Consider the following 14,766-nt stretch of genomic DNA (forward strand, 5'->3'; position numbering starts at 1 on the left):
CTCGACAAGATCAGGGCTTTTGTACCATTGCCAGTGATCGTGTGATAGATATCAGAAACTTAACATACTTTTCTATGAAATCTAACATCATAAAATGAACAAGTGTACTTCGATTACGGTAAATTGTAGTCAACATCATGAAAATTTTGTAATTGACACATTAGCCTACTTGTATAAAATGCTTGATACTGAATCACAAAGTGCCTTAACATTTCAAACACAGTTTTTGTATAATGAACATTTCATTTCATTGTGACTGATTTTATGTGCAGTTTTGTATGTAATTATGTTGTACTATCAGACTCTTTTGTTGTGTTAAAGTTCCAAGTTTTAGCCTATCTTGATCGTATCACTGCTGCAGTTGTTAGAATGTCTGTTTAGCATGGTAATTTGCTCAAATATGCTGATATTGAGAATAGTAATGGCCAATTAAATTGTTTTGCATATCAAATCTTTTTTTAAATGTAATTATAATATAATATTAATGAAATAAAATGGCACTTAAGTCTACTTAATCAGAGTGTAGCTTAGCATAGATCATTGAATCTGATTAGACCATTAGTATATCTCTCTAAAAAATGACCAAAGAGTTTCGATATTTTTCCTAATTAAAACTTGACTCTTCTGAAGTAACATCATGTACTAAGGCCGACAGAAAATGAAAAGTTGCAATGATATTACGCTGCGCCTGAAAATAGGATAACTTGCTGGGGACTATTTTCAGGCGCTGCGTAATATCATTGTGCCTGCTGCACCCATGGTACGGCAGCACAGTTCCTGTTTCTTGATTATTACGCAGGGATGAGAGTAGCCTATAGTTCCTAGTCATATTGGCCTAGAAAATAACAACTTTTCATTTTCTGTCGGTCTTAGTACACAATGTTACTTCAGAAGGGTCAAGTTTTAAATAGGAAAAATATTGAAACTCTTTGGTAATTTTTTTGAGAGAGATGCTAACGGTCTAATCAGATTCAATGATCTATGCTAAGCTATGCTGAATGGATTCGAAAACAAATTTTGTTTAACTCTAGGGGAGTTGGAAAATGAGCCTATTTCCCCAAAAAAGTGGAGTGTTCCTTTAAGTGACTTTTAGAAAGGTGCACTTCCTAATAATTTACATTAGTTCTCAAAACGACTGTGTTCCCCTGATTAATTTACATTCATCCTCAAAAAGTTTGCATCCCTGAGACGGGCAGCCCAGATATGGAGTGAGCTGCTCTTCATGAGACAGTGAACTCGCTGCTCTTTCCACCGATGGAGGGCCGGGCAGAGAATCTTTAGTTTTTTCAACAAAGAGTTTATGAATGAATGAGGCATTTATATAGCGCTTTCATATGTACTACTGTACACCCAAAGTGCTTTACAATCATATTAGGGGGTCTCTCCTCAACCACCACCAGGCTGCAGCATCCACTTGGATGATGCAACGGCAGCCACAGTAAAACGGCGCCAGTGCACTCGCCACACACCAGCTATAGGTGGAGAGGAGAGAGAGTGATAGAGCCAATTCAGTGGATGGGGGTTATTAGGAGGCCATGATTGGCAAGGGCCAATGGGTGGAATGTGGCCAGGACACCGGGGTTACACCCCTGCTCTTTACGAGAAGTGTCTTTTCACATGTCTCCAGCCCCTCCCTCACGGCAACCGTGGAGCCAGGTAAGTGTGCCACCACACTCCCGCCTGCTGGACTGGATATGTGCGTCTATTTGCTCCAGAAAGTATTCCCCAGAAATGGCTAACCCTGTTAAGTTCCTCCTTCATCCCTGCGGCAGTCAGAAGTTGCAGAGCGTCTGACGCCAGGCCTACACTCGTATGCATTTGGAACCTGTGTTAGGCTGGGTGTCCATATGTAGTGGTCCCTGGGCCGACTCCATATGTGTATTTTTCCCATGTGTAGAGTCCGCTCTGTCATTTCTGCTGGTGTTCTTTCCCCCCTAGGACTAGGCTGGAACCACCCCAGAGACTGCCATATTTTGCACTACCCTACTTGCCTAGTCTTTCGAAACAGCAGTCTTTCCTTCCACCCCAAAACTAGGGCTGGCCAGGAGACCCAAGTGGAGCGCTGGAAGGGCCATCAATAGTGGCATGTTGGTGGATATGGCCGTTCTGTCGGATCATCTTGGACTTACGCCGAGAGTGACCTACTGAAGGGGAACATCTTGGTTAAGTAACCCTCATTCCCCAATGGAGGAAACGGAGACGTACGTCCCGTCACCACAGTTGCTGAACCTCCACTGTACGGCCGAGTCACAAGGTCCGGCTTCTTAGCGGAAAAACAAAGATGTGACGCACATTCTGCTCATTATATGCTTGTGCTGCGTGGAAGAGCATCTGTTGCAATTATCGCATGCCAATGTGCATTGGCTCATTTAGTTACACTCAAAGTGGATTGGTCTCTCAAGCGAGATCCCCGTTCTGTCGGATCATCTCTGATGTACGTACGTCTCCGTTCCCTCCCTCCTTCCCTCCTTTTCAATTGCTACCAAGCATTGTCAATAAAGCCACATTTTCAAAACTCTTCACACATTCAGCAAAACAGAAGTCTGTGCGGTCAAAACTGTGAATAATTTTCCATTGCTTTCATGCAAAATGCATTCAATGACCACATTTTCCAAAATCCATAAACTTTTGTCATTCATTCTTCACCATCTGCAAAACACTTTCATTAATTATTTGTGCAGTAATACTGTCAGTACAATGAAAATATCTTATAATGAAAAATAATTCAAACTTTAAAGATAAAAGCTCCCTGTTGTTAGTGCTTTTAGGTCAGTTATGAATGGGAATGTATGTTTTCTGAATGAGAATTGTTGCCAGTGTTATGGTGGAACGAGTTTAGTTTGAGACATATATGAAATGTTTTGTTGGTCTGGGTTTTGAAGATGAGATAAAGATTACGGTTTGGCCAAGATGCATGTTGGTAATTCAGAGTATATGAAGAGTTTTGAAAGAGTGGCTTCAGTATTGACAGATGCTTGTTAGCAATTGAAAAAATAACTGTAATAACAAAAAAACATATTTTTTATATTTTTGCCAAATGTAAAAGCCCTTTCACACCTAAAGTGAATGAATGAATAAACCTCAAGCTGAAGGAAATGCAAGTTCCTGTACTGTAGAGGGCGCAGCTCACACAAACCTTTCAGCTGTGCTACCATTCTTACTCCTGATTTCTCTCAAGGAAAGAGGTGTCATTCAATAAACAACTTAACTTGCATTATTTGAAAAAGTGACTCAGATATTTTGTTGTACATTTAAAAGTACACTGAAAAAATTTGGAGTAGGATTTACTTGAAAAAAAGCTAGGAAACTTTTTTCACTCAGAAAATGCTAGTAAAGTTAAAAAGATTTGTCAAGTAAAAACCTAAACATATTTATCAGTAGCTTTAATTGGAAATCTTTAAGTTAAATTTACTTGGAATATGGAATTAAGTAAACTTTACTTAACCTAGTTAAGTGAAAGTAACAAAGAAAATAAGTAATTTTAACTTGGCTAGTAGAAGGTTGATATCGATTTAGTTGAAATTTCCTTAGCATTACATTTCACTCAAACCATTTTATTGAACTATAATTCAATGTATATATACCAGTCATTTATAGTATGTGCTTTACTTAGAGTATCTAAGTAATTTATACTCCATCATGTCAGATGTTACGCATGATGTGAATGCAAAGACCTCAATACTTGGTAGACAATACACAATGACGGTAACATTTGATGGATCGTTTTTGTGTTTGAATGTGTCATTTTGAGCAGAAAATTTACTCGAAATGTCACAAAATGGCAAGTTACTAATCCTGACAACAAAAGCAATGATAAAACAGTGCACATACAGCTGGAAACCAGTGAAAAATGAACCTCATTAATTATTCAAGGTCCAGTGCATGATGGGAACCCCAGTATCAGAAAAGTTGAGTAATTTTACTTAATTTTATTGAGTTGATATTTACGCTTTAATTTCTACTCGCTTGAATTAAGTACTGATATGGAATTTGCTTAGTTTTTTTTATTCTTGCCTGAACTAACTTTTTCATGTAAATTACATTGTTTTTTTTTTTCAGTAGTATTTACTTCACCAAAAAATCATTTTTTACAGTGTAATGGGTTACTTGAAAAAACTTGTGTTACTTGTAATACATTACCCCCAACACAGTTGATTATATTAATATATTTTTCAGCACTTCCGCAAAATAAATATTTATTTCAATCTCATAATAATAGGTTTATATACATATATATATAATAGTATCATCAAAAAAAATTTATAATGGATTTTCATAATTTACTAATAAAAGTCTGGGACATGAGTAAAATAAAATAGTAAATTGTTAACACTACAATAAAGTTTAATTTGTTAACATTAGTTACCATGAACTAAAACATAATTAATCTTAGTCAATGTTAATGTCAACATACTAAAACATGGTTAAGATCAAAAGTTATGTTAATGTTATATATTAATACTGTTAATATTATTCAATGGACCTGAGCAAACATGAACTAACAATGAACAGTTGACTAACATTAACAAAGATTAATAGATACTGTCAAAAAATGTATAGCTCATTATTACTTAATGTTAGTCAACTAATGGGACCATATTGTAAAGTGTTCCCAATAAATAGTCTTTAAGTTTTGGGGGTAAATTATGAATGCATGGTAAACACTTTTCTAAAAAAAAATTTACATTACTTTCTTTTGTGATTTAATAATGTATATATTATGTTTTGATGTATTAATTCTCCTGTTCTTCAAGGACTAAACCATCTTCCTCCAGCCGCTAAAATAGATGAAATAATTGAGAATGACATAAAAGCAAATTTAAAGAGGCAATTATTTATTTAGCTCGATGGTAAATCCAAATAGATTTTGGTTTGACAATTAATCTATGCTTGTTTTGAACTCTCCGCTATCTCTACAGTTACCCCTGTCCTAAGCTGGCAGCACTTCAAGTGGACTATATTCCTTGAGCAAAGGACGTCTGTCCCACCATTGCCTGGCTTCTCCTGACTGAGGGACCCTGCTGTGGGACTGAGGGATTTGCACTTTGCAGAGAATTTGCACTTTAACCTTATTATTCCTTTAGGCCTATCTAATTCTTGGAATTCATTATCATTTAGAATTAGTTATATTTTAAACATTTAAATCTTTGAAAGAAATTATAATGAAACATTACCGGGTCTTTTTTCTTCTTCTTATATCTGTCATAACAAGTGCTCTGCCAAATTCTCAAAATAATCATATTTTTTTGTTAGAAATGGTGTCTTTTGATGTCTTTTAACAATCATCAAAGTAGCAGCATTTTTATTATTCTTTTAATATATACTTAAATAAAACAATCGCTGGAGAAGCCTGAGTCTGGCAAGACTATGTCATTTTGTGATGATGAGCAGCTCAAAAAGATGAAGACTCTTATAGGCTAAGTATTATAGTTGTTGTAGTTATTATCAATGTCTACACATCATTTTAATTTAATATTTTAATAAAAGAAAGGTAAACACGTTTCCAACTGTTTTAATGTGACATTTGTATAACATCAAATGTATTCCTTGGGACATGAAAGTGATAACCCAAATATAATTCCCATACAACAAGCATGGAGTATTTTCATGCATCTATTTAGGTCTACACACAAAAAAAACAGTAACCTACGTTGTACACGTCTAGATGTAACATTATTTAACTAATTCAACGTTATTGACCAGAGTGACTCCCCGCCTCTTTTATGCAGGGGTGTGGTGACGAGAAGTGTTTGTGTGTGGAGTGAACAACATCTACAAACTTCACGCTCGGTGAGATGGTTCTCCACAAACTTTTTATTGACACTAATATCACTCCATTGTCGGTTTTACGGGACAGTCGTGTTTACGTAACGAGCTGTTTGTTTGTCCGAATCTGACTCGATGTATTTGTCCGTAGGCTATGTTCTTGTTGTTAGAGCTTTAGCAAGTCGATTTCACTAATACTTTACATAGACGGTTACACACCGCAGTAAAAGATAGTTTGTGGTTTGAAATTCGGATTTCCTACGTTTATAAAAACCGAAGTGCGCTGGCTTGTGAACCGAACGTCATTCTTTATAATTAACGTTAATTCAGGTTACGCTGCGGGATGTATCATGTAGGCTAATACTTTTATTCAGCAGGGACGCATTAAATTAATCAAAAGTGACAATAAAGACGTTTATCATGTTACTGCGCGGTTGTCCAGTTCGAAATCGGTGGTCGCGACTTGACCCTAGTGATGTCCGGTTCGTGAACGAATCGTTCTTTTGAACCGGTTCTTTTTAGTGAACCGGACGAACCAGTAGAGGAGGCTACAATCGAACTGAATCGTTAAAAACAGTTCGCGTCTTGCGTCATCGCTGATCCACAAAGTTACTCACTTTTGGATATGCCTGACACAGTTCCTCCGACTCGAAATAAACAATATCCCGGAGTATATATGTTTACTGAGTAGCCTAACAGTTTACTGAACTGAGACATGTTGTGCTGAGAGTGAAGTGATGAGCACGAGCAGCTGATACTGCGCATGCGCGTACTACCGAACGTACAGGTACGTAACAGCGGTTCTCAATCACTAGTACAGAACCGAGAACTATTTCTTTCGGACACGTTCCACATACTGAGAACCGATGAGCTGAGCATGCGTGTAATTCTTTCAGAGATAAACATGTTTATCACATAATTACTGTATTATTTTAAAGATTGGAAAAACAATTAATAAATTGTACACTAAACATTTATTATTATACTAAAATATTATTTTCAGGAACAGCTAATTTAATTTCTAATAAAGTTTATATAAATATTTGACGTAACTCTTGCCAAGGTTTTAAGGGTGCTTGCTTAGTAAATGTTTATAATGTGTTAATCAAAACATAACGTATTAAACATAGCCTACTGGAGACGTGCATCGACTTTTTATTTTTGTCGACTGTATACCCTAGTAGTAAGGTTTCAGCAGTTCTAATCGCAACAGAGGTTCTCGAATCACCAGTACAACCGAGAACTGTTTCTTTCGGACACGTTCGATACAGAGAACCGATGAGCTGGAAATACTGAGCATGCGTGATAGCACCTTCTCTAAACCAAACTTTCTTTCGGCCGCTGTGCTGATACATGAGCACGGGTGAACTGAGGATTGATCAAATATGCTGATATTGAGAATAGTAATGGCCAATTAATTTGTTTTGCATATCAAATCTTTTTGAAATGTAATTATAATATAATATTAATTAAATAAAATGCCACTTAAGTCTACTTAATCAGAGTGCACTTTCATAAACACACCTAAAGGAACACTCCACCTTTTTTGGAAATAGGCTCATTTTCCGATTCCCCTAGAGTTAAACAGTTGAGTTTTATCGTTTTCGAATCCATTCAGCCGATCTCCGGGTCTGGCGGTAGCACTTTTAGCATAGCTTAGCATAGATCATTGAATCTAATTAAGACATTGAATCTGATTCACATCTTTAAGACATGTGAAACATCTGCGTTTGCACATATCACCTGTAGCTGTAGGGTTCACTTGCAAAACGTAAATGTAAGAAACTTATCCAAGATGATTATAACGAAGTTATGATTACAAATGCCTTTATTAAATGTATTTTTATCCGCCAGGATGATTGAATTGACGTCATTACGTGAGGACATAAAAGAACTGGTGAACCGTTTTTTTGAACCAGTTCATTGAAACAAACTGTCCGAAAGAACCGGTTCGCAGAAAAGAATCCCATCACTTGTGATATTTCGCAGTAGCCTACAGTTTGCATCAGTTAACCCCTCACCGAGTGCTAACTTCACGATTGGTCACAAATTTTTACAGTGTGTTTGGTCAGTTAACGCTTCCTTGAGTTTCTAACTTTACTATTCTGATTTGTGAAACCTTTCACAAATCATAATTGTAAAATTATGCAAAACATGTATTATGTACAGGCCTAGATAAAATGCTGGCTATGAAATAAAATTTCGCATGACAATTTTTTTTAAGAACTCCTTTCTACCATACAGTGCTATTCAGAGTGCATTCTATCATCTGCCTAAAGTCAGACGGTTGTGGATCATCATGGCTAAACGTGTTGCTGTGATTGGAGGAGGAACCTCTGGGCTGACCTGCATCAAATGCTGCCTGGATGAAGGCCTGGAGCCAGTGTGTTTTGAGACCAGTGATGACATTGGGGGTCTTTGGAGGTTTAAGGTGAGATATTTCTATATGATTGGGTCCACTGAAATTGTACATGAAGAAAATAAGGGTTCCAATCACTGAACCCTGAGGCACAGTTCATTGCAGACCATCAATAAACAATGTGCTGCGAGAAACTGATGCAGTTTGCTTCTTGTCTTTGTATCTTAGGAACATCCAGATCCAGATCGTGCTAGTATTTACTACTCGTTGATTATCAACACTTCAAAGGAGATGATGTGCTACAGTGATTTCCCGATCCCTGCCCACTTCCCAAACTATATGCACAACTCCCTCATCATGGACTACTTCCGAATGTACGCTGAGCACTTCCAGCTCAAACGGCACATCCGTTTCCAGGTCTGGCCTGAAAGCTTATGTGAACTGTTAAGTTAGGAATATGCTGTACCTCATATCTTAGGGTTTTGGGGTTTCAAATGATAACAAATTAATTTATTTTTGTTTTGTTTCTCAGACAAAAGTCCTTCATGTTACCCCAAGGCCAGACTTCCCTCACTCTGGTCAGTGGGATGTAGAGACGGAGTCCAAGGATGGTCAGAGAGAGAAGCAGGTGTTTGATGCTGTGATGGTCTGCACCGGTCACCACTGTCACCCTCATCTCCCTCTAAAGGACTTTCCAGGTGCAGTACATGTGATGACTAAGCAAACACAGTCTATGTGCAAAGTGCAACAACATACAGTCAATAAAAGCCAAACTGGGACACTCATAGTGAACTTTAGTTGTACAAGAGTCATTAGACCTTATCACAGCTCTTGTACAACTGTTGTAGCATTAAAGGGGTAGTAAAATGCCCTTTTCACAAGATGTAAAATAAATCTCTGATGTCCCCAGAGTGTGTGTGTGAAGTTTAAGCACAAAATACCCCACAGATATTTTTATATAGCATGTTAAAGTTGTCACTTTTTGAGGGTTTGCAAAAACGCACCATTTTGTGCCTGGCCACACTAAAATGACAGAAACTGTTCTGCCTTTAATGTTAAAACGGAGTTAGACAAAGATGGAGAGACTCAAGAAGAAGTGACAACATGTAGAATGCAACAGGACGTCTCTGAGAGGTTAGTTGATGGATTTAGGTTGCTGATGTGGAGTTGACTATCTTCAATTAGGACATTCTGTCATGATAATCTATAAATCGCTCATATAGGAACTGTTGTGAGCACTCAGAGTGACTTTCTATTGCATGTGAAAAGATGGATGCTAAAGTTTGAGCTGACTCACCAATACAACAACTCTTCCTCTTCTCAACATGTACTGCGTGTTCCCGGGGGGTGGGGTTTATGTACATTTTAGGGTTGGTGATGTCACTAACCCATGAGGAATGTCGTGTAGTCCCTACCAGCCATTTGTTGTAGTCCTTTTCTTTAAAAGCAAATATTTTCCTTTGCTTTGAGCTTTGAGCGTAGTAACTTTACAGATGTTGTTTATGCTCAAACAGCAACATTTCACACTAACTAAAGTTAGAAAAGTGAAATCATACTCAACCATCTCTTTAAGGAGAATCTCAGGCAGAAATATTGTTTATAATTAGTAAGTTTACAAGGTCTTGCAAAGAATGATTCAACAAGCTTGTAAAATTATTCAATAATTTAATGATTTTACTAATTTGTTATTTTTAATGTTTACAATATATGCAAAATGTATATGCAATGGCAGACTTAAGAAATTATATAGATAAGCTATATCTTGCATTACAGGAATAGACACGTTTAAGGGGAAATTCTTCCACAGCCGCGACTACAAAAACCCTGAAGATTGGCGAGGGAAGAGGGTAGTTGTGATTGGCATTGGGAACTCTGGAGGAGATCTTGCTGTAGAGCTGAGCAGAATGGCCAAACAGGTGATATGCCACAACTGCAGTTTAAATAATTGTAGTATATGAATTATAAAGCCTCTGCATTCCACATTGTTTCCCTTACTTACTTTCCCTTAATTCTAGGTTTATCTGAGCACCCGAAAGGGATCTTGGATACTAAATCGTGTAGGAGACAATGGTGTTCCATCAGATATGATGTTTAATAACAGAATGCGTGGTTGGCTTATTCAAATGTTGCCTGTTGGATTTATCAACAATGTGGGAGAGAATCGACTCAATAAACGGTTCAACCACAAGCTCTATGGGCTGCAGCCTGCGCACAGGTACTCTGAACACTGGAGGAAACAAGACTCTGCTGACTTTGGTCCATGAAAGTGTTAACCATTTAACCCTTTTCATAGTGTACTATATAATGGCTTTTGTTTATTTCCTAGAATTTTCAGCCAACATCCCATGGTCAACGATGATTTACCAAACCGGATCCTCTCCGGTACCGTCTCGGTCAAGCCGAATGTGCAAGAGTTTCGTGGATCAAGTGTGGTTTTTGAGGATGGCACAGTTGAGGATGACATTGATCTGGTGGTGTTTGCCACAGGATACACTTTCTCATTCCCCTTCTTGTCTTCACATGTAATTCCTGTCTCAAATAACAAGGTATCCCTGTACAAATATGTGTATCCCCCAGCACTAGAGCGCCCAACTTTAGCCATGATTGGTCTGATCCAGCCTCTGGGAGCCATTATGCCCATCTCTGAGATGCAAGCGCGCTGGGCCACACGTGTTTTTAAAGGTATCAAACATGATGCTGATCTTCTACACAGAAAACTAAGGGCTGTTATTAAAACATTATGTTCATATTCATACAATTCAGAATAACAAATGTCTACTTGTACTATTATTCAAGATTTCTATCGCCAAAAAAATTGACATTGTATTTTTCTTGTTTTTGGTATTGTCTTTGGTCTTGTCTTCGTCCTTTAGGACTGGTTTTAAGTTCTAAAAGTTAAAGTATGATGACTTTAAAGTAAAATCATATCATGCTAAATATTTTTTAAGTAATATACGAACATGTCAGAACATTAACTACACAGTGTTTTTGTATGTATTTATGTTTTTGTAACTGTGATATGCTCACTAGGACAATGCAAACTGCCTCCAATGAGTGCAATGATAAAGGACATTAAAGCAAAAGAGAACGAAATGACTCAAAGGTTCTCCACACTGCACCTCAAATGACTATATAACACAGCATTTACACAATTTCTACAGTTATGTAGAAATGTAATTTAAGTGCATCTTGATGACTTTTAATCATACTGTCATGCAGGTATGTGGCCGCCCAGAGACACACCATCCAGGTGGACTACATCCCCTACATGGATGAGTTGGCTAAACAAGTGGGTGTCCGTCCATCTATCCTGAAGCTGCTCCTGACAGACCCTAGACTGGCTCTGAAGATCATCTTTGGGCCCTGCACCCCGTACCAGTTTCGCTTGCATGGACCGGGTCGATGGGAAGGTGCACGGCAGGCCATCCTGACTCAGTGGGATCGAGTCACAGAGCCCCTGAAAACACGCTGTGCACCGGAGCCGCAGTCACAGCGCTCCTCTTATTCACTCTTATTCTCAATGTCTGTTGCAGCGCTGCTGTCTGCTCTGTATTACAGCAGGGCCAGTCTGCACTCACTCATAGCAGACCCTTCATCGCTCATCGACAAGATCAGGGCTTTTTTACCATTGCCAGTGACCACAAAGTGATCATGTAATGTCTATCAGAAACTTAACATACTTTATTTGAAATCTTTTATCATAACGAGTGTACTTTGATTAGGGTAAATTATAGTCAACGTCGTGAAAATGTTATAATTGACCCATTACTTTTATAAAATGCTTGATACTGAATCACAGAGTGCCTTACAGTTTCTGTATGATGAACATTTAATTTGATTGTAAAATAACTGATTTTATGTGCAGTTTTGTATGTAATTATGTTGCACTATCAAACTCTTAGTTACATCTTGCTGTATTTTAGTGCAACATTTGACACAGTAGACCTTGACACCCTTTTGCAATGACTCAACCATGTACAGTGCTAGGTTTCAGGGGCCTGTGCTGGAGTGGTTTGCCTCTTACCACAAGGAGAAAACCTTTTCTGTTAATGTAGGGAAGTGTTACTTATCCTGTGCTCAAATCTGCTATGGTGTTCCCCAGGGTTCCATTTTGGGTCCTCTTCTCTTTTCATGCTTCCTCTAGGTCATGTCATTAAGAGACACAACTTAGCATATCATTTCTATGCTTATGACACTCAGCTTTATCTTCCTGTGAAAAATAATAGCTGCTCTGTGTGTCTAGTTTCCTTGACTGCATGACAAAATGCTGGATGGAAAAACGTTTTACAGTTAAATCATGATAAAAACTGAAATAATAGCATTTGACCCATCAACTCTGTCCTCTGACATTGTCAGTCAGCTTGGTCCCCTCTCTTCTAAAGTGCGTGACAGTGTCCAAAACCTTAGTGTCGTTTTTGATTCCACACTGTGTTTTGATAAGCAGATTCGTGCTGTTGTGAAAAAAGCAGTTTCTTTCTGTTAAGAACTATTGCTAGAATTAATATGATGCTCTCTAAGAATTATCTTGAAACTGTTATTCATACCTTTATAAAGAGGTGTGATTAAATTGTGTTGCCAATCAAATCTAAAAATAATTATTTTTAAAACAATGTAATTAATGAAATAAAATGTCACTAAAGTCTACTTAACAACCTTTTTGTTTTTGAGTTTTTCATTCATAAGTGCAGATGGTTTAAATCTGAACCCAACTTTAATCAGTGGATGAATGAGGTTTAGGCCTGTCGCAATAATAAATATATCAACTTATCGCACAATATATGTACTGTACATAACTTCAATCATTTTTGGTGACGCAATATATCGCCCATTATGTTTACATGATAATGAATGTCTCCAAAAGTTTGCCTATCATGCTGTCATCTTGTCTGTTCTCTGTGTCAGAAGCAAAAGTGGGGCTCAGGCAGTTCCTTCATGATGAATAGTTTTATTCATACACCGAGCGACAGGTGAAAAAAAGGTTACAGTGTTTTCCTGACAACTACATACAGTTTGAAAGAACAAGTCCAAATGCACTTGATTTCAAAGCTGCAATCCACTGTTCTGGTGCAAATATAAATGTCAGGGCATAAATAGTTTTAGCAGATAAGGCCTGTTGAGGCATCTGTTCCTTTGTTCATATAGATATGCTAAGCAGGGTTTGTGTTTTCAGCAATAGTGTGTGTGCACCTTTACTTTACAGAAGAAAAGAAAGCCAGGGGAAAATCTTTAAATTGATTTTTTTTTTTAAATTTATTCATGTTCTTTATTCATTTTTTTTACAATTTTTTCCATGATCTAAAGAATTAATAGGTTTTGGTCATTTTAAAGTGTTTAGGCCTACTTGCATTATTGTGCTGTTATATTATGATTTTATATTCAGTGGCATAAAATGGTCTTAAAATGTCAATAATATTGTTTATCGCAATTATTGGACAATATATCGCACAACAAAAAGTAGTTACCGTGACAGGCCTAATGAGGTTGTTACGTAACGTGGTAGTGGAAATAGCACGAAGGAGGATGATAATAGTTTTTAATGACAAAACTCAGGAACAAGGAGAAAACCACACTTAACATTAACGAGAACGGACGAAGACTGAGGGAGAACACAGGGTCTAAATACACACAGTAAACAAAAGGAATTAAATTAGATAATTAACAGGACACAGATGAAGATGATGTCTATTAGACAGACTGGGTCACAGGACTAAACCAAAAACACTATGAAGCAAGGGAGACAGACCATACATGTACAGAGCACCCCCTCCCAAAAAGGCGCATCCTTGCGCCATACATAGTCCAACTGAAGAGGGAGGGGGCTCTGGAGGAGGGCGTGGAGCAGGCAAAAAAAACAAAGAGTTCGGGGTAAAATTAAAAGGAGTCCATGGAAGAATGGATGGTGGGAGGAGCCAGATGTTAGACCAGAGACCAGCCAAGACGAGGCCCCAGGGCAGAGTCGAAGGCGGAAGAAGTCATGGTGGAGACGACTTGATGGTATGCACCCTGGGGACAACTGACGGAGATGCAGCCACTAACGATGTAGACCCGGATGGAGCTGATGAGCCGTGGTGCACCACACGTAAACACCACACGTGGTGACAAGTGTCCAAGGGGGAACCTGAAATCCAGAGGACAGCGGCTGAGCCGGTGGGACCGAAGACGGAGGCGGAGTCTGGGGGAAGACGGAGCCGAAGGTGCAGGCAGGTCGACGGCTGACCAAGGCAGAGCCGGTATGGTTGATGGTTTTCTTTGGAGCCGAGGGAGGGAGGAGCCAGGGTTGAGCCGATGTGTCGCCAGGCCGAGGTGGAGCGATGGACAGAGAGGCGCAGATCCTCTTTGCTGGATGGAGCTGGTGGTCTGAAGACATTTGGCAGATCTTCACAGCAGGTGGGAGCTGGTGAGGGACTAAAGGACATCAGCGGAGGCGAATAACTGGCTGATTGGGGAGGTGGGAGAGGGAGGCTCGGCGGGAATTCTGGAGACACAGGGGGTGGAAATACTGGAGAAACGGGGAGCTGGAGAAACAGCTGGTTATAACCTGGTTATAACAGCTGGTTATAACCTCCCCACAAAAGTCAATAAGACCTTTAGTTCCTCAAAATATATGCCAGAGTTCAACATACACACTTTCATAGCGCACG

The 14,766-nt window shown here is 38.6% G+C and overlaps 1 protein-coding gene across 2 annotated transcripts; it reads left to right on the forward strand.

The window, feature by feature from the left end:
* The first annotated feature begins 5,652 nt into the window (after positions 1 to 5,652).
* On the forward strand, positions 5,653 to 13,100 carry LOC306983441 (flavin-containing monooxygenase 5-like). 2 transcript variants are annotated; one of them, XM_079583844.1, is made up of 9 exons: positions 5,653 to 5,790; positions 8,011 to 8,197; positions 8,354 to 8,542; positions 8,658 to 8,823; positions 9,899 to 10,041; positions 10,141 to 10,340; positions 10,452 to 10,807; positions 11,156 to 11,228; positions 11,345 to 13,099. In XM_079583844.1, exons 2-9 carry the CDS (start codon positions 8,066 to 8,068, stop codon positions 11,772 to 11,774), a joined length of 1,689 nt encoding a protein of 562 aa, XP_079439970.1. In that variant the 5' UTR covers positions 5,653 to 5,790; positions 8,011 to 8,065; the 3' UTR covers positions 11,775 to 13,099. The 2 variants fall into 2 exon arrangements, with proteins under 2 accessions (XP_079439970.1, XP_079439971.1); XM_079583845.1 differs by lacking the exon at positions 5,653 to 5,790 and adding an exon at positions 6,138 to 6,553 and having other exon boundaries at positions 11,345 to 13,100.
* The last annotated feature ends 1,666 nt before the right edge of the window (positions 13,101 to 14,766 follow it).

This window comes from Phoxinus phoxinus (genome assembly GCF_949152265.1).
Source record: "Phoxinus phoxinus genome assembly, chromosome: 16".
Classification (NCBI taxonomy): Eukaryota; Metazoa; Chordata; class Actinopteri; order Cypriniformes; family Leuciscidae; genus Phoxinus; species Phoxinus phoxinus.